The sequence below is a fragment of the Prionailurus viverrinus genome, chromosome B4 (genome assembly GCF_022837055.1).
Source record: "Prionailurus viverrinus isolate Anna chromosome B4, UM_Priviv_1.0, whole genome shotgun sequence".
NCBI classification, from domain to species: domain Eukaryota; kingdom Metazoa; phylum Chordata; class Mammalia; order Carnivora; family Felidae; genus Prionailurus; species Prionailurus viverrinus.
In genome coordinates this window covers 111640581-111668451 of record NC_062567.1, presented here as the reverse complement: position 1 = coordinate 111668451, position 27871 = coordinate 111640581, and the positions used below count along the sequence as shown (strand labels likewise).

The 27871-nt window shown below is 43.2% G+C and overlaps 1 protein-coding gene across 1 annotated transcript in view; it reads right to left on the bottom strand.

Annotated features, from left to right (window-relative positions):
• The window catches only part of PLEKHG7 (pleckstrin homology and RhoGEF domain containing G7), a 59716-nt gene extending 32257 nt beyond the window's left edge, over positions 1–27459 (bottom strand). The window contains 10 exon segments of the mRNA XM_053447933.1: positions 2545–2682; positions 4849–4939; positions 9880–9926; positions 13261–13327; positions 13329–13394; positions 20781–20953; positions 21438–21576; positions 26613–26700; positions 26901–27271; positions 27274–27459. Coding sequence (XP_053303908.1) covers positions 2545–2682; positions 4849–4939; positions 9880–9926; positions 13261–13327; positions 13329–13394; positions 20781–20953; positions 21438–21576; positions 26613–26700; positions 26901–27271; positions 27274–27459 — 1366 coding nt within the window.
• Positions 27460–27871: the final 412 nt, after the last annotated feature.

Below are 27871 nucleotides of genomic sequence, written 5' to 3'. Positions count from 1 at the left end.
TGCCTTGAGTATTGTTGTCTGGAAATCTGGAAACATCCAAGTATTTATTTATTTATTTATTTATTTATTTATTTTATTATTATTTTTTTTAACGTTTATTTATTTTTGGGACAGAGAGAGACAGAGCATGAACGGGGGAGGGGCAGAGAGAGAGGGAGACACAGAATCAGAAACAGGCTCCAGGCTCTGAGCCATCAGCCCAGAGCCTGACGCGGGGCTCAAACTCACGGACCGCGAGACCGTGACCTGGCTGAAGTCGGACGCTTAACCGACTGCGCCACCCAGGCGCCCCCATCCAAGTATTTAAAAACCATAATTGTAAGAGACAGAAGTCATTGCTACAGAATCTTTGAGAAAATTTAGAAGAAATAGTATTTCTGCTATAAGATTCTTAACCTTATACAAAATTTTGCCACTTAAAAAAATAGTGAGTCCTCTGGTAGATTTATTTTACCACTTGACTTATAACAAATAACTTTGGGAAACTTGTATTGATTGTGTAAAGGAAGATATGTATCCTCTAAATACACTGGGACATTTGAAAATAAATAAACTCAAATTGACCTTAAAAAAAAAACCCAGAAAATGCTAGTTTGAAAAGCTTCTGTAGCTTACAGTGGGATTAAATAATTCTTAGGCTGTTTATTAGGGCAAGGGCGGTAGCATAGCTCAGGGGGTTAGTGCTCCATAGTGAACATCTATTGGTTACCACCCAAAACTCCCCTTCCCTAACATCTTCTGGTTTTCACCTCAGGATCTACTCGTCCCTATGCCTCGGATGTGCCATGTATCACAATGACCTTACTCTTAGAGATGGGTCTTCATTGTTTTAAGCCAATTAGCACTTTCCTTCCTCATCAGAGTGGTTGGTTCAGGAGAGGGCATGTGATTTAAGCCAGTCCAATCAGAATGAAAATGAAGACTTTGGCTATGAATGCTGAGAAGAGATCTCCTCTGTCCCTCTCTCTCTCTCTCTATGGCCTCAAGGACAGCAGCCAACTGTGACTATAACAGAAGCCTGTCATAAGATGAGACTGATGTTATGGAAAGCAGAGATAAGAGATGGAAAGAAATTTTTCCTTGGTTTTGAATTCCTTGATCAAACCAACCTTGAACTCTCTCCAACCTGTGACATTTACAGCCACATGGGCCAATAAAATCCTACATTACTTAAGCTAGTTTTCTGTACCCTAACAGATATCATCTCTAAGTCTTAATTTTCTGAGTGTCTTTGTGGTTTAAATTTTGCCAGTAAAGTACATAACATTGTGACCTACCCAATCAATATTATTTACATTTTAACTGACATTTATATAGCACCTGATAGATGTCAAAGAAAACTAATCTGATCATGGCAATGATTAGATGTTATGAGATAGCCAGAGATGGTATCGTCATCCCTCTTTTATATCTTAGGGGAGGGATTGGTAAATGACAGCCTGTGGGATCAACCAGGCCTGCTACTCAAATAATGTTTTATTGTAATACAGCTATGCACATTATTTTTCTTTTTCCTTCCTTCCTTCCTTCCTTCCTTCCTTCCTTCCTTCCTTCCTCCCTCAGTCTTTCTTTCTTTCTTTCTTTCTTTCTTTCTTTCTTTCTTTCTTTCTTTCCTACAAATTATCTATAGCTTCTTTAGCACTGCAACAAAAAAGTTGAGTAGTTGCAATAAAGACCACGTGACCTGCAAAGCCTAACATATTTACTGTCTGGACCTTTATGAAAATGTTGCCAACCCCTGATTTAGGAAATGGTGGACTAGACTTTCTTAAGGTCAAAGCCAGAGGCAGATCCAGAACTTGAACCCAAGTCTCCAAGCACAGCATTTTTTACTGTGTAAGAGAGTAGCCTGAGTGCCAAAGCCTTATGGGCAGAGGCAACCTTGGCAGCAATGTGGCTCTTCCTCCCCTGTCATCTTGGAAGGCAGCTGCTCCCTGCCTATCCTTTGCCCTGGAAAGGAATCCTTTGCCAAGGAATTCTCTGCTCATAACTGCACTTGATCATGGCTGCAGCAGCACACAACATCGGGGGCACCATTTCTCCCACAGATACCACGAATATACTGTGGAATCTGACCCCACTGCATCGCGTGTGAATGGTTGCCCCAGAAATCTGTGACCTGTGGCTGATAAGAAGATTTGCTTGGCATTGTTCAGAGGGAACAAGAGCTCCAAAAGAGGGAACTGACTGAAGGTAGGACAGGTACTTTGAGGATGGCGGTGAGCTCCCCCACTCTAGAAGTGTGTGAACATGAGGTGAGAAGGCAGAAGAGATTCAGACATCAGATGGGGAGCTGGACTAGTTTACTCAGAAGATCTCACACAAACCAAACAGGCCATGTTTAAAAAAAGGAACAAAGAGACACCAAGCAGCAGATAAACAAAAATACACCATAAATGCAGTTTTCTTCAGATTCCCTGAAAGAAGGGACCTTACCCCCAACTTCCTTTTTTCAGCATGGCAGGGAGAAATGAGTCCCCAAAAAATCAAATTAATATTTTCCATCTACTATGAAACTGAAAGCCGCATTACCATCTTAGGAACTGATAAAATGGTCCAAGAAATCAATGCATTCACCCGTGAAGACTTCCAACACGGCCACTTGCTGCTTTCTCAAGTCTAATTAATTGGTAGGAAGTTTTTGATATGTTTCCATGATTTCATTCCAGGTTTTATCCAGGACATGGGAGAAAAGGGAGAACAAAACATTTCCACCTCGGTGAGTTGACTTGCAAAGCAGCAGGAACAGATGATTTCCAAAACCATGTTTCCCACTGCAGGCCCCGGGCATCCCTCTTGCTAGTGGTTCTGCAAGCTACTCAGACTGTAGAACTTACATATCAGTTAGAAAGAAGTTTCCTCTCTCTGAGGGACTTTGGGGTGCCAATTCCTCCTGATGCAAAGCATGGGAAGCATAGTATCCATAATGAGAAGAAATCTAAATTGATGTTGTTTTGAATTATGCTTCAGAATTTAATGAGCCCTCTCCAGTTTATTGCCCCAAACCCTCAAAGAACCCCAACCTCAGAATTGGGAAGTCTGATCCAGGTTCCACTGGCAATGCTTGTTGAAATTAACTACTGAAGCATCATGAAATAAGAGTTTTAGCGTTTAAAGAGACCTTGAGAATTTGTATTATCAACACTGAAAAAACAAGCAGTCTAGTGAAGAAATGGGCAAAAGACATGAATAGACACTTTTTCTTTTCTTTGTTTTTTAATTAAAAAAATTTTTTTTAACATTTATTCATTTTTGAGAGTGAGAGAGACAGAGCATGAGCAGGGGAGGGGCAGAGAGAGAGGGAGACACAGAATCTGAAGCAGGCTCCAGTCTCCAAGCTGTCTGCACGGAGCCCAACGCGGAGCTTGAACTCATGGACGGCGAGATCATGACCTGAGCCGAAGTCAGACGCTCAACCAACTGAGCCACCCAGGCATCCCTTAGACACTTTTTCAAAGAAGACATTCAGATGGCCAACAGACACATGAAAAGACATTCAACATCACCCATCATCAGGGAAATACAAATCAAAACCACAATGAGACACCACTTCAAACCTGTCAGAATGGTTAACATTAACAACTCAGGAAGCAACAGATGTTGGAAAGGATGCGGAGGAAGGGGAACCCTCTTACACTGTTGGTGGGAATGTAAACTGGTGCAGCCTCTCTGGAAAACAGTACGGAGGTTCCTCAAAAAATTAAAAATGAACTACCCCATGACCCAGCAATTTTACTACTAGGTATTTATCCAAAGGAGACAAAAATGCTGATTTGAAGGGGTACATGCACCCCAATGTTTATAGCAGTGCTATCGACAATAGCCAAAAGGTGGAAAGAGCCCAAATGTCCATTGACTGATGAATGGGTAAAGAGATACATAAAATGGAATATTTTATATTTATGTAAAATTTATATTTCCATTTATATGTAAATGGAAATCTTGCCATTTACAACAACATGGATGAAACTAGAGGGTATTATGGTAAATGAAATAAGTCAGTCAGAGACAGAAAGATATCATATGATTTCACTCATATGTGGAATTTGAGAAACTCAACAGATGAACTAGGGGAAGGGAAGGAAAACTAAGGTAAAAACAGAGAAGAAGGCAAACCATAAAAGACTCTTAAATACAGAGAACAAACAGGGTTGCTGGAGGGGGATGGTTGGGAATGAGCTAAATGGGTGACTGTCATTAAGGAAGGTACTTTCCAGGATAAGCACTGCATGTCATACATAAGAGAGGAGTCACTGGATTCTACCCCTGAAGCCAAGACTACATTGTATGTTAACCAACTTGAGTTTAAGAAAAAAGTTATCTTATCAAAAAAGGCTTAGAGGGGCCCCTGGGTGGCTCAGTCAGTTGAGCGTCCGACTTTGGCTCAGGTTATGATCTCGCTGTCCGTGAGTTCAAGCCCCGTGTTGGGCTCTGTGCTGACAGTCAGAGCCTGGAGCCTGTTTCAGATCCTGTGTCTCCCTCTCTCTCTGCCCCTCCCCCACTCATGCTCTGTCTCTCTCTCTCTCTCTCTCTCTCTCTCTGTGTCAAAAACTAAATAAACATTTTTTAAAAAGGCCCAGAGATGTGAATAATAATAACTTTCCACATTTGTACAGGGATTTCTGGTCTACAAAGTGCTGTTATAGCCATTACCTTTGTTAAGATAAAATAGCTTCTCCCAGATTTCAGTGTGCATTAGAGAGAGCAGACCATGTTCTGCTCAGCCTCAGCTTGTCTCCTGCTTTCTGCTGGTATTATGAACAAGGGAATAATCTGACAACTTAAAATAATGACTACAAGAAAAAAAAAAAAACCCAGCCTTGCAGCAAACAAGTTGAGTTACGTTATGGCAGTGGAACTCACAGTCCCTGAAGTCTATAATTTTCACTGAGGACAGGCAGTTCTCCAGGTCAGGTATGTGCCTGTATTTGTCTTTGCCCTGCTTAAAGAACATTAGAAATAGGATTTTCAAACACAAATTCTTTAAGGACACAACTTTAGTAGCCACAGCATCTTCCATTCTCTAATATGCATGAGAAAAGATTCCACATTTTGTCTGTAAGCCACTAACACTTGAAAAGCCATTTCTGGGGCTCAGGTCATGATCTCACAGTTAGTGAGTTTGAGTCCTGCATTGGGCTCTGTGCTGACAGCATGGAGCCTTCTTGGGATTTCTCTTTCCCTCTCTCTCTGCCTCTCTCTCTCTCTCTCTCTCAAAAAATAAATAAACATAAAAAAATTAAAAAAAAGCCATTTCTGAGTCATAGTCTGACCCATAGAACCACAGAATTTTAGATCCAGAGGACATTGACCGCTGAGGATGTCTAGTCTAAGTATCTTGTTTTACTTATAAAAAGGAAAAAAATCCAAGACTCAGGACAATCATATATAGCAGACTCAGCAGACAGATAAACTTTAGTTTCTCTCTTGCCTTGTGGGAGACAGAACGTCCTTCTCAATCCTAACTTCTCCAAATACTGGATCATAGAACTTTAACAGAAGGTGCCTCTGATGTCTTATTTCAACTCATCATTTAGCAGATGACTAAATAAAGCCCAGTGTTAAAGGACTGTCCAACATGATAATTCTGTGCTAAAGAATATCAGAATATTCTAGAAACTCTAGTTTCCTTAGAATGGAACCACCCACATTTTTTGTTGTCATTGTTGCTATTGTTACAATTTTTTAAAAATAATGTTAGTTTAAAAAATCTGATTACAAAGATAATCATGGTTATGACAGAAAATTTGAGAGACACACAAAATCAAAGTAACCCATAATCCCTATGTCTAGATAACTCCTGAAAACCTTTTTCTGATGGTATTTATGATTCATATTTAATGGTGTCATATTTACCCATCCTTTTGCACCTTGGTTTTTAAACTTAATATGTTGCGATCTTTTTATATTTTTATTTGACTCATTCAGTAGTCTGTTGCAACATCATGAATTATCCACTTAAACAGTTCATTTTACCAACGAAACCGGGAAGAAACGCTCATAACAATGTGGAGGGCTTTCTGAAGTCTACTTGGCTGCATTTCAAAAGAATGTTTATCACAGATAATTTTTTAACTTGTTCTGTTGCCTCAGGGTGCATGATGTATGGTGCATAATGGTGGATCTAAGCAGTTTGGTGAAGTTACTCAACTTTACGTTAAGGAGCAAGAGAAGGCATGAGTTATCTGCTGTTGTGGGCAGACGGCTCCCTGTATATATGTGAAAGGAGAACTGTAATAGTTCTAGAATGTGCTCACGGGCTGTGGCTGGTTTTTCTGGTAGGGTTATGGCACTGGAGAAAGAAATCTATTAGAGGCTCATTAGCTTCCACAGTAGCAAAGGAATCTTGCAGCCAGCTGGAGACCTCCTACAGGATTTAGGACATGTGCCTTTTGTTGCTGTCTGAAACCATAGTGACTGCATGTTGTGGAAATTAAAAAATCAGCAGGCAGTGGGAAAATAAAGAAACTGAGACAATAGAAGCAGTGTTGGAGCTATGGGAAAGTGGGCACCAGCCCTCTATCTTCAGGGGCACTCACTGTTACTTTCCATGGGTCTGACCAACCTCTTGACCAAAATGCTTGGTGGACATACCAGTGAGGAGGGAGGGGACAGTCATTTGAGAGGTCATATTAGCTCTTTAGGGTAACAGACCCATTGTTGGAAACCTTGTTGCTTCTGCTTTGGTGGTATTGGCTAGGAGAGGCAATGAGAAGCATTTGAAGCATATTTGAAAGGATATAGAGGGTAAAGAAAAGGAATAAGCCAAGGTTAATTTTGGGGTCTCAAACTTAATAATTACAAGGTGGATAGAATGGAAGTTTGCAGTAGCCACTGGTATCTTGGAGCTAGAGTAAAATGGACATATGTGGATATATACATTTTGGAGTGGTTGACAAAAATGACATTGAATCGGTAGGAACAGGCAAGGTTTTTGAGAGCTCTGATAAGAGAAACGAATGAAGACTGTTCAGGTCTGGTCGTGAAGCCCCACGTTTGGAGAAGCAGGGCAATATCAGGACCGAAACAGACTCAGAGCCAGATTGTCTGGGACTGCTGGGGAGGGGACAAGACCCCACCCTACCATTTAAGAGTGGTGTGACTCAAGCAAGCTATTGAGCCTCTCCAAACCTTGACTTACCCATTTGCAAAAGGGGATAGTCATGTGACCTACCTTGTTGGATTGTTGTGAGAATTAATGAATCAACATGTGTAAACTGTGACATATAAACAGGAACACGTATAACAGAATCAGTGCCTGGTAGCTGGAAACATGATATATGTGTTTGCTTTTATTGCTAATATTGTTTTTTTGAAGTTTATATATTTATTTTTGAGAGAGAGAGAGACAGAGAGAGAGAGAGAGAGGGAGAGAGAAGGGGCAGAGAAAGAATCCCAAGAAGGCTCTTCGCCATCAGTGTGGAGCCCGATGAGGGGCTGGGTCTCACAAACTATGAGATCATGACTTGAGCTGAAACCAAGAGTCATATGCTTAACCGACTGAGCCACCCAAGCACCCCACTAATATTGCTGTTGATCGTTGGGAAGAAATGAAGGAGAGAAGGAAGGATGGCAAGAAAGGAAAAATCTGTAATAGATTGGGGGAATCCGTTACAACATAGCAGTGCGTTTGTTATATTCTTGTGGATTATCATTTATGGAGATATGAATTACTTGATAAATAAGGCTCCAAAGACGAAGGAGCGAGTAGACAAGTCAATTTGAAGAGGAGAAAATATTGCATCCTTTTGAAAATGAGGCTTCAAGAAATGAATTTCCCTTCACTACTGAGAACATTTGCTGAACGTTTTGTCATTCCCCTAATTATTCTCTTTGTGGATCTCCACCACTGCCTACTCACCTCCAACATTGTGCAAGCCATTTAGCACGTTCTTTTTTTTCTCATTTTCATGTCAGTCCAACCTTCTTAATTGTGAGTTAGGAGAGGGCATCTTGGTGTCTTAGATATCTAGCCCAGTGCTTGGCACATACAGTCACCCAGCACATGTGGAACATGTTGCTCCTTTAGGGGGAAAACTAGACCTGTCAGATTTAAAAATAGATTGGACATCTTCTAGGAGTAGACTTGTAGGAGCATCCCTTCCTTAGGTAAGTCTCTCTCGTCTGATGGCACGTTCTATCTCCCTGGCAGGTCTTAGAACTTCCCTGTTCTGGAGAAGAGCTGGTGGGAGATTCCCCTTCTCCTGGCACCTCACACCCGACTAGTAATGGGCCCTGCCTCCATTTTTATGAGGAAGGAGCCCAGGAAAGGCTGCACTGCAGGCAGTCTCAGATCTGCCAGGAAAACAGCCCAATCATGTCCCTAAAGAAGGGTTAAATGAGAATGAATGATGAGCAACAACCCTGGTGCAAACAGTGTCAGAACTGAACCAGTAGTTTATGATTTGAAGCTTGTGATGTTTAGACTGTGTCCCTACAAACTGAATGTGTCTTTCCCAAACTTGTATGTCAAAGCCCTAACTGCCAAATGCATTGGTACATTTGGAGATGGGGCCTTTGGGAGGTAATTAGGTTTAGATGAGGTCATGAGGTTGGGGCCCCTGTGATGGGACCTGGGTGCTTATAAAAAGAGGAAGAGATACCAGTGTGCTCTCTCTCAGCCATGTGAGGCTGCAGGGAGAAGGTGGCCACCTACAAACCAGGAAGAGAGCCCTCACCATAACTCAACCATGCTGGCACCTTGATCTTGGACTTCCTAGCCTTCAGAATGTGAGAAATAAGTGTTTGCTGTTTCGGCCAGCCAGTCTGTGGTATTTTGTTATAGCAGTCCAAGCTGACGAAGACACTCATATAGATTTCTTATGCTTGAAAAAATTATGTGAAAGTCATTCATATATTCAGTTAGGAGAACAAGTAGTTTTACAAATTCCAATTAAAAAAATACTGCCAATAATGTGGCCAGTACTGACTGAGTGTCTACCACATGCCCAGCTCTGTGGTAAGCTCCTACAAACATTATCTGATTTACTCATCATGACCACCTTATGAGACAGGCACTATTACCATCCCTTCCTTACAGGGAAAGACCTGAAGCTGAGAGAGGGTAATTCATTTGGCCAAGGTCACAGAGCAGTAGTCAGAACAGCATAGATTGGAACCTCAGAGGGCTTTTGATTTCACTATAGGACTTATAAAAAAAATATCAGTGTGTGTGTGTGTCCACGGATGACAAACTGATTGGAGGCCACGTGGGTAGATTTTTTATTAGAACGAGGCACAGCCACTACCCATAAGGCCTACCGCTCTGCTGGCTGTAGGCGTGTCGATATGTCAATGAAGCAGGCCTGAAGGCTGGATTATGGCCAGTCCTTGTCTGAGGTAGTAAAGAACCAGGGATCATTGATCTTGACTTATAACTCTTCAATAATTGATGGAATCAAGAATGAATTTTAAAAACCTATTAGGATTAATCCAGCTGGCTTTCCCAGAAGTAGATGTGTACGTGTGGAATGTGTTTCTGTAATAGCTCATTAATTTTTCAGCGTTCCCAATGTGCATGGCGCTGATTGCAAGCTGGGGCATACGCTTGTGCAAGTTTACTTCAACGAGCGGGCTGTTTCCTAAGCTGTATCAAGTTGTAAATCTGGGGTTGTGAAGCATCACAATATTAGGATTCCTTGTTTGTTTGTTTGTTTTTGCAGAGCTCATTAGCCACTGGCAATTAGCATGTTTCGCTGCACAAAATGGCATCATTTGGCACCTTCTGCGGCCACTGTCACGGATGCGATGATATCAGTTAAACTCCACGTGCCATCTGCTATCACGCAAAGATAAAGTGGGATGAAGGGGGCTCTTTGGCCATCTCTTACTTTCTTAGCTACCAGAGGCTTAATGGAAACAAAAATGACTATGTGCAACACTCTCCGTGCCTCTCTGGGAGAAACACCATCTTGGCTTTTTGGATTCTGCCAGGTGAAATGAAAGAACATATATTAGTAATTCAAGTAACTGGTGACAGATCATTACAGCGGTTTACTAAACCTGCCCTTTCAAATAAGCCCAACAGAATTTATCCTGCTTTGATTCTCCTCTTGAGAATCACAGAATGAATATTTATATTTATGCAGATGAGCAAATAAAGCAATGTCACAACTTAAAGGTCGATGTCCTCTGGCTACCTTAAGGTGACATTGCCCTGCTTCTTTACTCTTGTAGTATTGTTTAGCTTTCTTCCCCCATCACTTGAGGAGAAACTTATGAACTGCGTTAAAGATGTCCAGTAATTTCTTGAAGTCAGAAAGTCCTGTTTCTACCATTCTACCATACACCAGGCCAGCACCTGCAACTTCAGTAGCCTGGCCAGACTTGATACATGGAGATTGCATGGACCTGATAATCCCCAGGTGTGGTTAGGAGGACTCCTGAAATAGGAGCCCTATTGTCCTTGACCACCATCCAAATAATCCTTGGGAGTTTCTTTCAATTGAGAAGAAAGTCATTTTGGGGATTATCAGGAAGTGGGGATTAGATTCTGGCCTCTCGATTTTTATGTCATTTGCATCAACTTGCAATGCTACTCAGAAAAAGCTGGGAACTGTCTCTTAGGTTTAGACGAAATGCTCTGATGACTCAGTCTACAAAATGAATGTCTTGTGGGTCTGTCTCCTATCTATTAAATTCATCAGGAGACTCTGCAGAATACTTCAATCAAATAGAAGCAATTACCCAAGCAGCATTTACTACAAAGGATGCGCTTGAGGGACTTTTCCTACTGGAACCCTGAAAGGCAACTGTCTAGCTGATTATCTCGCTCATTCTGACCACCTTATTGATCTTTTTAAAGGGGAGATGGTGGAATCTCGGTAGGGACGAATCAGCTTCGCAACTCTTAGCCCTCGAATGCCCAGTGGTAAATTATTATGTCCAATTTGAACGGCAATAATTGGGGTCTCTGGTCTTAGCAAATTTCTCTCTGCTTTTCTAACTTTGGGGATAATTTTAGGGCCTTGGGGAAGAGACACAAGTGTTCAGGAGAAGCTTGAAAGTCTTTATTGAATCCACAATCTTATTATCTGTATCAAGTACTGAGTTTTGCTGAAACAGAATCTCTATTTCAACAATATCTTTAAATGACACATTTGCACATCAAAGCTTGGGAAGCACTGCACGTACCATGATTTTGGGACTTGGAGACTCTGTTCGAAACTCCTTGAAAAGGAGATGCGGTGGGGTACCGTGGAAGATGTTGCATATCTTATACTATGTGGTATTTCCCATGATGGTAGGCACACAAGAGAGAACAATTAGTATGATTTAGAAGCACCATGAATGGTGCAGACTTTCCTGGGCTCCTTCCTGACATAAATGCAGGCAGGGCCAGTTACCGCTGAGGTCTGAGGTCCCAGGGGAAGGGACATCTCCCATTTGCTCTTCAAAGGGCCCCCCAGTAAGGGCTGCATGGGAGATCGAAATATGACTGTGTTCCTTAGTGTGGAGGTTCCCAAACTTTTTAGCTGGCATCAGAATCAACTGGAGGTCTTGTTAAAAAAAATAGGTTGCTGTGTTTGGGGCTCCACTCCTGAAGTTTCTAATTTAAAAGGTCTGGCATGGGCCCCGGAATCTGCATTTCTGACAGTTTCTCAAGTTAATATGGAAGCTCTGCTCTGGGGCCACCAGTCTTTGGGAAACACTGCTCTGGGTGTTAATCCATGCAGAGCATTTGCTCTCAAAGTGTACTAACTTGTGCTAAGCGTCTGCTGTGTTTAGAATGAGTTCTAATTTCTAGGGATCTGTCCTTGAGTAGATTGCTTAACCCCACTTGATTGTTTCATTTGGGTTATTATGTCCTACGAGACAGTACATGTTCATGTGGATTTGTTATGCCCAGAATTCGTGATCCCCAAAGACCACCAGGGAGCCGAGTCCGATGCAAAAGCAAAAGAGCATTTATTCGAGCTAGCTCGAGCTCAATCCCCTACCTGCATCGACACAGCGGTGAGATACCAGGGAGAGAGAGCGAGTTTCAAAAGCACAAAGGTTTTATTGGGGTCTAGGGGCAGTTGGTGAGGTAATGGCTGTGGCCTCAGCCAATTGGCTGGGGAAGGGTCGGAGTCCTGTTATGCAGGTCACCGGGTGTGTTTTGATCCGGAAGTTTGAACGGGTGAGTGGGAGGTTACTCAAGGGGAGGAGGCATGGTCGGTGGCATAGGTCCGCCCTTTCAGATTGTTGTGTCATATAAGACAGAAGAGGTGAAAGGGATCCCTAAAGAGTGAGGAGCAAACAAATATTAGCTATGATTTATTCACTAGTGGCTTCCTGGTTCCACACACAGAACCTGCCGCTGCCCATGCTGAGTGGCCGAAGCAAGCTGGCTGGAGGGGGAAGGGGGGAAAGGGGACGGAGGGGGAGGAAGGGTATGGTTAGCAGTTAAAAGCCTACGTGCCATTTGTCTGACTCAAGCCGTCCGACACCAGGCCTAGATCACTTCCGAGTCTCGCTTTCCCCCTTTTGTGAATGAGGAATGAGCCTGGTGTTGTCAGGGGTCCAGGGCTTCTGGGGATGCCTTGAAGGTGAGCCTGTGGGACTTTCCACAGCTTCCAGCAATGCAATTCCACCTGGATTGGATTTCCAAATAAGAATGCTTTTGTAAAGAGGGCACCGCTAAAAACAAAACCCATTTAAAGACTACCAGGAAGGATAACCTTCAGCTTTCAAAGTTCACGTTCAGACTCATGGAGGATGTCCCCAGAACAGCATGATTGTTCTTTTCTTTCACAACCAAGTTGAAGATGCAGACAATTTAGCCCTAAACCTGCCCCTCTCTAATCTGCTCTAACAGTAATCTGTTGTCACCAAGACCTCTGCCTCCACATGCCACCACCCTGGATGGAAAATCAGTGCCAGTCTGAAGGCCAGGAGGGAGGTGGGGTCACCAATACAACAATGATGCGAAGGTGCCCCCCAGCACAGAGAGAGCATTCTGCTCCCCGATGGTGACTGTCACTGGTGAACCTATTCTAGGTCCTAGACCTGGGGTAAATTATTTGACAAGAGGAGATTTTGAGAGAAGACCCATACCTTATACATCTCTGTAAGTTAACGCCTAATACCAAGACTGGTACTCAGCTGGTTCCAATAATTCATGGCCGATGCCTGTCCTGATTGGTGACACATGCATTCTAACTGGTTGCTGCACACGTTCTATTAGTTATGAAATATTTTGAAGACCCCCTTCCCTACTCGTCACAATAGCTGTCCCCATGACATGTCTGCAGTGAAAGGAGAAGGAGCAAATGGGACCTGAATTCGGTAGCAGAAGGGGGTGGCACAGGTAATCTGCAGCTACATCTGACACCAGAATGTTCCCACGGGAACACCTCAAGTCCAGGGAAGTTGAGCACCGCAAAACCCTGCCCATGCTCATAGAACCTGTGCTTGAGAGATGAAAGGAGAGCTTAGAGCTGGCACACAGAGAGGGTCCTCCCTTGGGCCTCCTTTGGGCATCTGGAAATGACTGCCAGCCGCCTGGTTAATGGCCGCTTTCTCAGAAGGACTTGGAGGCCACTACACATTCCAAGCACAGGAAGGCTGTGATCTCTCTCTCTCTCTCTCTCTCTCTCTTACACACACACACACACTCACTCACTCACTCGCATGTACTCAACACCTTTGGGAGGCTTATTGACCATTCACGATTTTGATTGACCCGCAAACGGGAGAGCTCACCTGGAAATGTCAATGCAAACATACCTGACTGAAATGTTCTGACTCAGAAGGATACCAGGAGAAAGCCCTCAAAGGCAGAAGTAAATCATGTGCAAAAGATGCACACTGCCTCCCAGGTGAGTAGGATCCATGGATGTGGCCACCAGCACCCCCCTTGGAATCCAAGTTATCTAAAATGTATGCGTGACCAAGTCCTTCTTGGCTTTAGACACTTCAGTGGCTCTTTGTCTTGTACCAGAAAGACATGTTTTTAAGCACACACATGAGCCTCTCATGATGTGGCCCATTTACCTTCTTGATATTCCTTACTTTGCAATTTGTTTTCTGGAAACAGGGAATGGATTGTAATTTCCACACAGAGCGGCCCACACTGGCGGTGTTTGCCCTCTTCCTGTCCTCCCCAAGCCCGACTCCTAGTCATCTTGTGAGATTTAGGGCCAGGGATTATCTGTTAAGTAACTTAAAAGGGAAAATACTTCACATTAGGCTGGTGTTTAATTAGCTGTGTGCCCTTGAGTTTTAAAATCTGTTTTGACTTGATCTTTCTCTGGTCTTCTCCCTCTCTATTATCTTCATTGGAAAATTTTAAGATAATGGTGCAGGTACTGCTAGGCGCTAACCCAACATGTGTGCTCTCCATTTTTCTTGCTACAAAAACCCTGCTTTGCTTGGCGGCAGGTGCAGAATTAACATGCTGACTTGCTCTGAGGCCATGTGACTCAAATATGGCAATGAGGTTTAAGCAGGAGTTGCAGGATGCGGCTTCTGGAAAAACTTTCTCAAAGGGGACAGAGTTGGTAGCTTCTGTCTTTTATATATACATATAGCCATAATATATATTAAAAAAAATATATATAATATTTATATATATGGTATGTTTATTTATTTTTGAAAGAGAGAATCAGAGAGCAAACAGGGGAGGTACAGAGAGAGGGAGACACAGAATCTGAGCTATCAGCACAGAGCCTGACATGGGGCTTGAGGTGAGGCTCGAACTCATGAACTGTGAGATCATGACCCAAGTCATGACACTCAACCAACGAAGCCACCCAGGCATCCCTGATCTTTGCTCTTCTTGTGGTCTGGAATATGGCTTGATATCTGAAAGCATACCAGTGGTCTTGCAAAGATAACAGCAGAACAGAAAAACAGAAGGAGCCTGGCAGGTTGCTGACACCTGGCCTGGGCTCTGGTCATATTACAGGAGAAACACTCTTTATTTGTCTAGGTCATTCTAGTTGGATTCTGTTACCTGCAGGCAAATGCTATCCTAACTTACACAGATCTCTCCATCCTGGACTTTCTTCTCTAAGAACAAGGTCATCTTTTGGCATTTGGACCTCTTGTGACTCTTTTACCATCTATATATGATGAGGTTTCATAATAAGATCATTAGAGATGATTCGAAAATCATTAACTTCTTACAATTCTCCCCTTCTTGCTATTTGCCAACCCAATGCCTATAGTGGTTATGAGGATAGAGGGGGCTGAATTAGGAGATGGAAAAGTTACAGTGATTTGAATGAGAAATATATTCTAATTTCATTGGATGTAAGATAATTCGACTGATACATAATAAATGAACAGTTTGCACATCCGGCCAGGAATTTTCACAGTGTCATTCCAAAGCCATTAGATAACATAAAATGCTGGGAGCCTGTAAGGGGATCCCTGAAAAGAAATATTAGCAGTTTCCCCATTAAATTTATACTTCTCTTGATAAAGATCCTAGAAGCATATGATTAGAGTTGGTATTTGAGGGGATAGATGAACCTGGATTGGATGGGGCATGGAAAAATTTTAATCATGTGAGTGAGAAATGTAACCTAGTTGGATTTTGGGGAAAAGGTTTACCCTTGAACTTGAACTCTAGATGTTTCATAATCTGGTGAGTATCAGAAGTTTGGTAGTTTCCTAAGATTCTATAAGCTATAACTATAATCCTATAACTACTCGTGGAATAAAAGGACGAGTCTTCCCCAGCCATGTCTAGGCTGGCTTGTGTTTCTCTCCCCTGCTTTCATAGTTCTCTGGAGTGATGGGTAAGAATGTAGAGACAAATTGTCTGGATTTTAATCTTAGCTGTGATTGAGGGAGTTAATAACCTCTCTGGGCCTGATGTTGCCATTTGTGAAACGTAGACAATAATGATATTTACCTATTGGGTGAGGACGATTGAAGTTAATCAACATAAAGCACTTAGATCGGTGTCTGGAACTTACTTAGTAAGCTGTCAATAAATGCTATTACATTGCTTATTGAATAAACTGTGATATGATGTTCTATTTATTCTACTAGATTGCCAGCTCCTTGCCAAACATGTCTTATTTCTTAATGTAGTGAGTATCCATTTAGTATTCAATCCATCGTTATTGAGGCACACGAATGAAATACCTCTCTGATGTTGCCTCCCTCGTGGAAAGTGTCTTACTTTATAAGGTGGTTTGCAGATTTATGTCTTATCTCCTCCCTTACCCTAAGCTCCTAGCTCCTGTTCTAAATCCTTCTGTTTAGTATGAGCTCAACAAACATTTCTTGAATAAATGAAACATAAGCATTTCATGTGAGGGTTCTCACACGCCCAGAATCGTCATTTGTCGTTTCCTGATATGAACTCTTGCAGAATGTGTAATCCAGTGATAGCAAGCTGCTCGCTGTTCTTTAAATGTACCCTGCCCTTCACGTCTCCACACCTTGGCTCAGGTAGCTCCCATCTGCCTTCCGATCTCCATTTTGCCTGGCAAACAAACCCACATACATGTCTAAATTCCAGCTTTGACTCTCTTCCTCCAAAAGTCTGTTCTGATCCTCTCAGGAAGAGCCATCCCTCTCTCTCCCTCCCTCTTCTACCCTCACCTTGTCTTTTTACTCTATAATGATTTCAGGAAGGCTTATGCTGTGTCTTATATATTACAGAACCCAAGTACCTCGCATAGCACTTGACATAGAGCAGGTATTCAAATAAGCTTCTTAAAGGAATAGACACGTTGATCTATAGAAAGATACACAGACAGTCCTCTAATGAATGTGCTTTCCCATTCTAAGTCATAAATAAATAATCATATGCATTCACAACAACAAAGTGCAGTATGAATCCTCCTCCCCCCTCCCCCCCCCTCATTAGAGGTAGTTAAATTACTCTATCCATTTCTACCTTATCCAGGATACCTTCTGACATAAAGCATCCATTTAGGAGCACACAGGCCAGGTTTGGGAGTTCAGTTTGCACATATGGAGCAGGGGGAAGACAACTGGCTGGCACAGCCCTTGAGCCCTGACCTCGGCTTTGTTGCCTTGGTGTTCAAAACCCAATGATGCTCATTCTGGAAAGGTGGGCATGCCCTGGAAGGGGAAAACAGAATCTGTGTGGACATGGCCCTTTTATGTTCATAAGAAGCAGCCATGGGTTAATAAAAATATCAAGAACCACAGGGTAATTATATGAAGACCTAGGAAAACAATAAGAAAGAACATCTGCATATAGTAACATGAAGAGACACGAATTGGTATAGAAAACCTGCCCCTGCATCACCCATGCCTGACAGTGGATTAGATTTCTGGGTACTCTCTCAAGAACCCCATGTCTGTGGCAGCCAGGCCTGTTAGGATCATTGGATTAATGACGTTAATGCAAATGGTTGCAGAGAATTCAGAATGACTTTGAATTTAGGTCTCATGGTAAGAGGGGTGTTGGTGATTCCAAACTGGTTATCTTCGTTTTGTTCTTACAAATAGAATTGCTTTCTATGGAAAAATAGCATGCGTGCAGGATCCTTGTGTCTAGTTCTGGACTGATTATTCACTAGAAACAATTACTGGAACAAATTCAGAATTTTTTATTTCCCTCTCCCAAACAAAATGGTGTGTGCATAGGGTAGTGGCATACTGTGTGGAAGGGGGTGGAAGGAAGGTTTTGAAACCTAATTTCCTCACAGAGAGGTCAGACTAGGAGATGGACTAACAATAAATACAAACATGTTTGGGGTTTGGGGTGTGGCTGGCAGTCTGTTGTCTCTGTGTAAATACAGTATAACTTATGCTGCCTTTATTTGTTTGGAAGCGCACAACTAAACAAACATCCTTGAGAAACGCATTTTTCTTTTTTGTTTGCTCGTTCGATGCTTGGCTATTCTGGTTATTTGCTTCAGGATGAAATTCTGGACCCAGGAGGTTGTGTAACCAGGTACCTGACCCAGACTTTGCAGCCCTCTTGGGCTGGTCGGCCTATCCCCCCTCCCCTCCCTCTCCACCCCACACAGCATCCAGAAACCCAAACACAACCACTCTAATCCTGAGTTGCGTTGCCCCAGGGGAGTCATATCCCAAGGGACTAGTCCCATAGTTGCTGGAATAATCTTGTCTCCTTTCTGGTACCAGAACGTCTCCTTATTCTATCTTCCACTGAAGATTCAAAGGTCCGTGGTGTGGGCTGGGACAGCAACAATTTAGAGAATCCAGAGAATTCTCCTCCCACTGCTGAGCAGGCCACACACCCATGCATCAACAGTCAACAATGAGCCTACTCTTACACGTTAGTGCCAGAAAAGTTCCTGGCTGGTGGAGATGTGTCCCCAACCCCCATACCGTGGACCTCCAATGCATACACATGGTAAAGAACAGATTGGTCTTGGTAAATATTTTATTCTAATTTAAAATCAGCTGGCACTTATTGGCCACTTAAGTATTTTAACATCATTATCATGTAGATTTTCCCAAGCACCCTGCAAAGTAGAATTTACTGTTCTCATTCTAGAGCCAAGAAAGCTGAAGCTTATAGGGAAAGATAAACAACTTACTTAAGGTTGCCTTGCTAGTGAACACAGAGCCAGAATTCAAAGTTTAAATATGCAAGTTGGACTTGTAAATAGGGGGAAGAGAAAGATACTACAAACCATGTTAGAGCACTACATTTATTTATTTATTTTTTAATTGATATAATGATGGTTACATTGGGTAGAAGAAGAAACGGAGTGGGTTGAATGGAAGCTCCTCGAAAGATAGGTCCATGTCTTAAACTCTGGAACCCGTACCTGGGATCTTATTTGGCTAAAGTCTTTGCAGGTGTAATTAAATGAAAGAACTAGAGATGAGATTGTTCTGGATTATCTGGGTGGGCCCTAAATCCATCTACACGTGTACTAATAAGAGACAGGGTGAGAATAGACATAGAGAGGAAAGAAGGTTATCTGAAGATAGAGGCAGAGATTAAAGTGGTGCAGCCCCAGCCAAGGAACACCCGGATGAAGAAGCAAGGAAAGGTCCTTCCCTAGAACCTTCGGAAGGAGCCCAGCTCTGCCAGTTCCTTGATTTTGGATTTCTGGCTTCCAGAACTGTGAAAGCGTAAATTTCTCTTTGTTTAAGTCTCCTGGTTAGTGGTAATTTATTATAGAGGCCACAGAAAACTAATAAAGGGGGTAGTGCGAGTGAGTGGCAAGGGCACTGGCCAACTTGATTCCCAACTCTGACCTTCATTACGTTTGACCTTGGCATGGGGTCTTCCTGGGCCTCAGCTTCCTTATGTGGAAAACACCTGTAGTGAGACCCTTTCTGTCTCTGGTGAATCAAGGATTTAGGAGCACTGCTCTCAGTTTCCATGCCAGTGGCCAGTGGGTGGGAGCAGTAATTATACAGTGACCTTTATCTTGGCAGAAATGTTTGAAGATGAATAATTAAAGCTCCTCCTTTAGAAATATGACTAGTGCATCATTTGCATTTTTTTGCAATGGGCTTAAACCAAGAACTGTTGGCTTCTAATTCCTGGGTGCAAATTTTAAAGGAAAATAATGAAAAATACTAGAGATTACGGGGGTTACTTGCTGCCCTATGGTGATATGTGTGTCTTAATGACGTAAAAATCTTATTGAAGGTACTATATTTTGGATAAGGCATAATCTAACTCTTCCTCCTGCTATGAATGTTGCCCAGTGGTTTCTTTCTTACCAGGCAAGCTCATCAGGCTGCATTCCTCGGATGTGATATCCTTGCCTGATAGTAAAATTCATGGTAAATACACCTTTTCCAGCAGGTGGTTTTCCAGTAATTGTGTGACTAGACAAGGTAGGTATTCTATTTTAAGAACCATGGTGTTTTACTCTATGCAAGAGAGACAGTGCAATTTGGAATGCTTGCTTAGAACTATGGGTTGATTATACAAGAGGAGCAAATTAAGAATCAGCAACAATCTTAAAAAATATCTATCTCCTTTTATTTTTTCTTATTTTTTAATTTTAATTTTTTAATTATTTTTAATGTTTATTCTAGAGAGAGAGAGAGAGAGAGAGAGAGAGAGAGAATGAGAGGGGGAGGGGCAGAATGAAAGAGAGACAGAATCCGAAGCAGGCTCCAAGCTCTGAGCTGTCAACACAAAGCCTGACGTGGGGCTTGAATCCACAAACCGTGAGATCATGACCTGAGCCGAAGCTGGACACTTAATGGACTGAGCCACCCAGTTGCCCCTAATTTTATTTTTAAAGAGAGAGAATAGGCAGGGGAGAGAGGGCCAAAGGGAGAGAGAGAGAGAGAGAGAGAGAGAGAAAGAGAGAGAGAGAGAGCACATGAGCTGTGGAGAGGGGCAGAGGGAGGGAGAATCTTAAGCAAGTGCCACACTCAGCACGGAGCCTCACATGGGCTTGATCCCACGACCCTGGGATCATGACTTGAGACAAAACCAAGAGTTGGACTCTCAACTGACTGAGCCACCCAGGCGCCCCAAATATCCCCTTTTAAAATAATCAACAGAGAAATGACAGATTGCCAGTCGGTGAAATCTGGGATATATTTTTCCATTACGAGTCTCAGAAGATAATTGGGAACGTTCCTTTTCCTGTTTGACTATAATTTCCAGCTCAACTTTCCATTTTTGGAAATTTCCATTTCCAAAAGATTCCATTTTCTAGAATCCAACTGAGACTTCAGAAAGGACAGTGAGCCTGTGGCTCTTGTCCAGGGCCTGATACATAGTGGCCCCTTCATGAATGTGGAGTGAACATACAGAAGACTCATCCCTGACAAGCCAGTTTCAACACAGAACAGAGCCAGCCTGTGGAGTCTCATCAGTGTGGAGAACTCCCAAAGCTGTGACCTCCAGGGCTCACCCCGCAGTAGTTACCAAACACACGTGCGGGCCAGGCCCCAGGGCAGCTGCTGGTACGGGTAGCTGCCCGCTCTCGCCAGCTTTTCAGGCTACTATCCTTGTGGAATGGAAGTCGCAATACAGCCCAGGGGGAAGAGGCAATACTTGTGCAAATGCCCAGCAACTCTAGGTACACTTAAGAGAGAAACACAATTCAGACTGGGAAGATGGGGAAGGTTACAAGATGCTGGAGGGAGAAAAGTATCCGGAGGAGAAAATATACAAAACACAAAAAGGATCATACAATTTCCCCTACCAGGCTTGTCCTAACTTAACTAACTCACCGACTAACTTCCTTTTTTCTTTAAAAAAATTTTTTTTTTCAACGTTTATTTATTTTTGGGACAGAGAGAGACAGAGCATGAACGGGGGAGGGGCAGAGAGAGAGGGAGACACAGAATCGGAAGCAGGGTCCAGGCTCTGAGCCATCAGCCCAGAGCCCGTCGCGGGGCTCGAACTCACGGATCGCGAGATCGTGACCTGGCTGAAGTCGGACGCTTAACCGACTGCGCCACCCAGGCGCCCCCTTTTTTCTTAAATAAACATGCACTATGCGCCAGGCTGTGTTCTAGGCACTAAGGATATAGGAATGAACAAAACAGACATGATCCCTGCGTACATGGAGCGTCCATTCTAGAGGAGCCGATGCCAGTGGAAGAGTAACACACGGTTCCTGCTGTGAAAGGAAGCTGGCCGGCAGCCTTGCCCTCCAGCCACGCCCAGCTCAGCCTCCCTGAGACCCCAGTCTTGCCTTCTGACTAATTAACAACATGCCGTCTATCTTACCACAAAGGGCAAAAAAGTTACAACTATATGAGGTGATGGATGTTAACTAAACTTATGGTGGTGATCAGTTTGCAATATATACATATATCAAATCGTTGTAATATACACCTTAAACTTACACTATGTTGTATGTCAATTATATCGCAATAACATGGAGAGAAAAAGAGAAAGTGCAATCCAGTAAAATATGATGCTGTGGAGTGTGAAATCTTTCAAAACAGCTAAAAAAACCCCAAACAACCCAACGATCAATATACAATCTATTAGTCTCTAGTTAATACATTTCTAACAAGCTTCTAGGCTCTGCAAGAGCCAGGACAGGGTGTTCTCCCTCTTGGGTGCCACCCAAGCTTTAGAGACAGTGCTACGTGTATGTCAGGTTTTAAATAAAAGTCTGTGGAGGATATGACATTGTATTGAATCTAATGTTCAGACACCTCAGGTGAACTTCGGGTGATAGACCATTTTACTCTGAGATCAGAATATCTTAGAAAGAATAGGTCCGTAACTTGCATACAGGAAGTGCTTAATGAATGAATGAGTACATGGTTTAAAAAAAAACAAAACACTAATATTTGTGTTGCTCTATTTACCACATCCAAAGCCTATTAGATGAGTACTATTTGCATCCCCATTTCACAGCTGAAGATTTTGAGGTTTTGAGTTAAACCATGCCTGAGACCACACTGCCAGAGAGAAACAGGGTTCAAACTCAGGGAGTTTGATTCTAAAAGCTCCCTAACACTATGTTGTGCTACTTCAGATCTGACTTGGGGGTGGGGGGGTGGGTGGGGGATGTCTTACTGGCATTCAATGTTTTTGTCTGGTTTCTTCCTCGAGAGATTTTTGAGTATCTTGCTATTTGGGTTTTGTGCCAATGTTACTGTTGTAGGGCTTTTTACCACAATACTCAGGATTCATTGTCTCACCGCTTCAAAGAAAGAAGAGGTGGACACGAAATGAGCAGCAGGCAAAAATTTATTAGAATATAAGATTAGAAAAGGAGAATAGTAGGACAGCTCTTTTTACAGAGAGGGGACATTCCAAAGTGATGCCCCAGGAGTATAGGGGAGGGTCCTTGTTTATAAGGTTCCGGTCACCACCCCCTCCCTTCCCCCTTGTTCCTTCTCAGGTTCTACCCCGAGAGCTCTAGGTGCTGGGTTGTCCATTCCTGATTGGCTCATTTCCATTGTATGAGGGGTGGTCTGGGGCCATACTTAGGTCTTTTGTCAAATTCCTAAGGGAAACCTCAGAGAGAGTAGGTGGGGTCTGTTACATTCTTAAGAGGAGCCTATGCCTGAGGGGTTTGCTGTGGTCAGACACGCCCAGCATGGTTCCTAGAGGTGGTTTGTCCATTTCCGTTTTCAGCTTCAGGGAAGACTGAAAAATTAAGTGAGGCAGACGGCTTTCTGTTATAAATTTTAAGGGGGCTAGAAAGATCTCCCTGCCCATAAAATCTCCCTGTTTGCTTCCTGATGTTTGAAATCCCACCAACACACCTTCATCATTTGGCCTCAAGTCATGTCCTCTGTCAAAACACAAATCAGGGATTGATAAGTGACACTGTAAGTCAAGTCACCTGCCAGCCTGCCTGCCAACCGACTACGTGACCTAGGCATCGCCTTACAAAGATTAAAGGTAAATAAGAGGTCTTTGCCCTCAGGAAGGTCTTGACTCTGGAAGCGGACAAATGGAAAAGAAATGCATCAGTGTCTTAGACATAGGTTTAAGGAGGAATTCCTCCCCCAAAAGGAAAGGATACACTGCTCTATTTGGAAAGATGAGCACAGATATCCCTTAAGCCTAAAGTCCTTCACACTTTAGTAAGAATGAACTATAAAGACTTTTTTTCCAGAAGGTGTATTTTGGTGATAGGAGAAGGTTTGGAGTGAGTGTGAGTTCAGAGGGGAGAGAGGGAATGGCAGCAAGAAAAAAAAAGTTCACGAAAACCTGGAATCAAGGTCATAACCCTGAGCTGATTTCAGAACTGAGATGAGCCTGCTCAATTGTCAGGCCACATGTTAAAACCCCATAATAAAAGAAGAATCAGTATTTTTACAAAAGGGTTCATGTCTATTCTATAAGGCAAAAAATGTTGTGACTGACTGATACACATATAGGCAAGCACTTCTTCATTGAATATCCTAGGGGTCAGCAAACTTTTTTAATAAACTGCCAGGTTGTTAACATTTTACGCTTTGATGGGCACTATGGTCTGTGTAATGACTGTAGTGCAACTCTGCCATTGACTTGTAAGAGCGGCCAAGACAAGTTTTCAAATCAGAGGGTGTGGCTGTGTTCCAGCGAAATTATTTACGAAAACAGATGGAGGACTGAATTTGGCCCAGAGGCCGTAGTTTGCTAGCTCATGGTTTATATCATTTAATAGACATATTATTTAGTCATTCATTCATTTATTTTATTAAAAACACTTTTTTGAGAGAGAAAAAAACAGAGCAGGGGAGAGGGGCAGAGGGAAAGAGAACTTTAAGTAGGCTCATGCTCAGTGTGGAGCCTGATGCGGGGCTCAATGTCACCACCGTGAGATCATGACTTGAGCCAAAATCAAGAATCGGACAAGTAACTGACTAAGTCACCCAGGTTCCCTGCCAAGTTGTTCCTTTGAATTTACCAAAACTAGTTTTGTTATCATCTTACAAAGATTCTGCATGTCAGTAAAAATTACCTGCCTGCTATCTTTTGCAACTGGCTGGTTGTGTCCTATCACTTAAACTGTATGTCTGCTAACTTATCTTATAATCAGAGCTACACACAGATTTTACCTGCTCTAGGAAGCATTCTTTTTTTTTAAATTTTAATTTATTTTAATGTTTTATTTTTGAGAAAGAGGAGAGAGAGAGAGAGAGAGACGGAGAGAACGAGAGGGGGAGGGGCAGAGAGAGAGGGAGACAAAATCCGAAGTAGGCTCCAGGCTCTGAGCTGTCAGCACAGAGCCCAACATAGGGCTCAAACTTGTGAACCGCATCATGACCTGAGCTGAGGTCAGATGCCCAAACTTGACATCAAGACCTATAACCCGCCCTCCCCAATTCTTCTCCTCCCTCACCCGTCCACACATGGTTACCTAGATTGGTCAGTGGAACTATCTGCCACCCAGAGATGCAAGCCAGAAGCTTGGAGATCATTCTTGACAACTTCCTTCCTCTCACCCTGATGGTCTACTATTCCCAAAGTCTAGATGATTCTACCTCCTAATACCTCCTCAACTGAAATACTTCTTTTTAATTCCAGTGTGTTCATCAGAGCCTAGCCTACTAACTTCTCATATCTGAACATTCTAATTGTTCTGCTGGAGTCCTCTCTCACCTAAATGTCATGTCTACCCTTTATCCATCTGGCCATGTCCGTCCAGTCAGTGGTTTCAGACTGCTCTTAGGGTAAGGAACAAAATCCCAAACACCCTATTAGACTCTGCATGATCGACTCTAACATCATCATCTTCCTCTGAGACTGCTCTCTCTTTCCCTTCCTCTGACACACCTGAATCAGGTATTATTTTAGAGCTTTATTCTCATTTGTGTTTGTAGAAGATTTGTATCAATAATTCCATTCTTCACCAACTTTTGTATCCACACCCTTTACCAAGTAACACTTCCGTGTTCTCCCATGTAGGTGACACATAATTTCCTACCCCACCCCCACTGAGTTCAGTCATGTGACTTGCTTTGGCCAGTAGAATTAGGACAGACACCGAGCCCATGCTGCAAGTGTCTTCCCGAACCTCTCCTTTCACCATAAGAAGAATATACCCTTTGGTTCCATGAAAAGGATGAGGAACACGCAGAATGGATCTACCCAGCTGAGACCAGCCTACTTCAACTCACACCTGATAGATGCACAGATACATAAGAAAAAATAGCTGGTTGTTGTTTTAAGCCCCTGAGGTTCGGGGTGGTTGGTCATATAGGAATAGCTAATGGAAACACTAACGCGATAATCTGCATTTTCCCGTGTGGCTTTGTAAATGTCCTCAGCCTTAGTCGATATGTTTAGGTCAACTGGGGTTAAGAGGGTTAGGATCAACAAAGATGGCATAAACGGATCTCATTCCTCCGACTGAAAACAGTAATATTTTGCTTGAGGATCGAGGTCCTGTAATAAAACAATGGCTACTTCCTGACAATTTCTCTGTGACTTTCCAAGTGAAATAAGGGCTTTCCTGCCCAGCTTGCAAACGGGGTGGGTGAAACTGAGCATGGATCTTTCCCTTGCTGTCACAGAGGCTCTTCATCCCCGGGAAGAATGGCAAGCCCCCCGGCGCATCCCTGGGGACCATGCTGAAAATCCAGAGCTGGTTTCTGACACAGCCTACCTGCTTCTCAAATACAGACACGATCTGTCAGAAGAGACCTTTGAAAGGTCGTCCTAGCTTCAAACAGAGCATCTTGCTGTTTTTATCCTTGTCCTCTGAGTTTCTCTTTGAAGAGCTGTTGAATATTTCTGGCCTTTATATTTTCTCAGCCTGACAAAACCAATTACTAAGTGGATGTTAATTAAGCCACAGGGCCAAGTCATTGGCAATTCAAAATGAAAACCATGACCGCATGTGGCCGTCATACCTTGCCCCAAAAAGCCACAGCAAAATGCTCTGCCTTCAAGGAGACTCTTGAAATTAAAACTCTGTCACCCATAAATGTTAAGCAACTCAGGGGCTGTAAAGCAAAGTGCCCTGATTAATGTGCCATCAGGTTTGCTATGTCAGAACAGCCACAGAGAGAGAAAAGTCAGCAGTGGACAGTTTTCACAGCATTAGAGAAAATAAAGACGTGCCCAGCTGGCTGGGTGCAATTCTCTCTGAAATAAGTTTTTCAAATGTATGTTTCAGTTTTGCTTAAATCTACCCCAAATTCGAAAGCAGACATCTGGAAAAGAGAGGCAATGAACTTTCCTAGCTAAAATGTTCTGGATATTTTCTTTTTAGTGAGGAGGGGGAGAAGATTAGATATTTGAACAATTTGTTCTTTCTCTGCTTTTAAACCAGCCCTACCAGGTTGTCTTCAATGGCCTGGATCGCAAGAGGGCTGCCTTTACTATACCTAATGGCCGGCAGACCATCGCTAACCTGACCTTCTACTCTAGAAGAAGAAAGTGAACTAGACCTCTGTTCTCCCTCTTCTCCAAACTACTTGGAGCCAACATGTCCTGAAAAGTGTGTGACTTCCTGTGCTGTCTCCCATCATAGGACCTCGTGGCATTTGGGGTAATATGGCAACCCAGAGACCCATCTTGCCTTGTAGTGCTCTGATCGAGCATGGGAGGTCCGACACCGTATTACCCGAGAACCAGGAGGCCTTGTGGCAGGGCTGGGTGGTGAGTGGCTTCCTCTCTCTGGAAGAGAGGCCTGGGAAAAAGACCCCCTACTGATGGGCTGAAGCAGGGGAAGGGGTTCAGATAAGATTGGATGTGTTCAGGGTGGTATGGCCATAGATAGGAGAAGGGGTTCAAATGAGCCAGTTGTGTTGAGGACCTTTGGGGATCTGGAGGGAATCTTGGTTGGAGTCTCAAGGGCGATAGAGAATGTGAAGAATTCTTTGGGCTTCCAGGCGGACTCTTGGAGAGGTAACATGGAGAGCCTGCAGGCTCCTGCTGGCTTCCAGGCTCCTTCCAGGTGAGCACTTCCTAGGTCTCTTGCTGAGGCAGCAGTGTGATGCTCCACAGACATTGCCCCTTAATCTCCTGTAAGTGGGAGACGTAGAGATGCGGTCTGGGGCTTGCTGGTCAGAGTGGAGAAGATTGTCCTGGTTCTCGCAGTGCTTCTTTGACCGACTCCTCACAGAGAACCGAGGAGACACCCCACAGCCTCTTATCTGCACCTCTGGGCAGGGTGGCTCCATCTTTCCTATGCAGCTAAGAGACCCTATTGCTGGAAGCTTCCAGGGACATTGTTGGACTTGCTGTTCCTGGGACCACACTGGGGTTGTTCAGTTTCTGAATTCAAGTGCCACTCTTCCTCTGGTATGTCTTTGCCCTTTTCCAGAGGAAAAATTTACATGCAGGTTGTTGCATTTTTTAGTGAGGAAGACCAGAGTGTGCAGTCTTTTGCAAATGAGGGAGAGCAACATGAGAAAAAAAGGTATCTGAAATTTCAGGTGAAAACCTCTAATTTGTCACGGGACATCGGTAGAGACCAGTTATTAGCATCCTTTAAGTTTTGAGGATAAATAACATAAACGATTCCAACCTTCCCATCTGAATAGTTTGTATGTTGAAATTTGTATACTGTTTACTTATGCCTTCCAGGTTGAA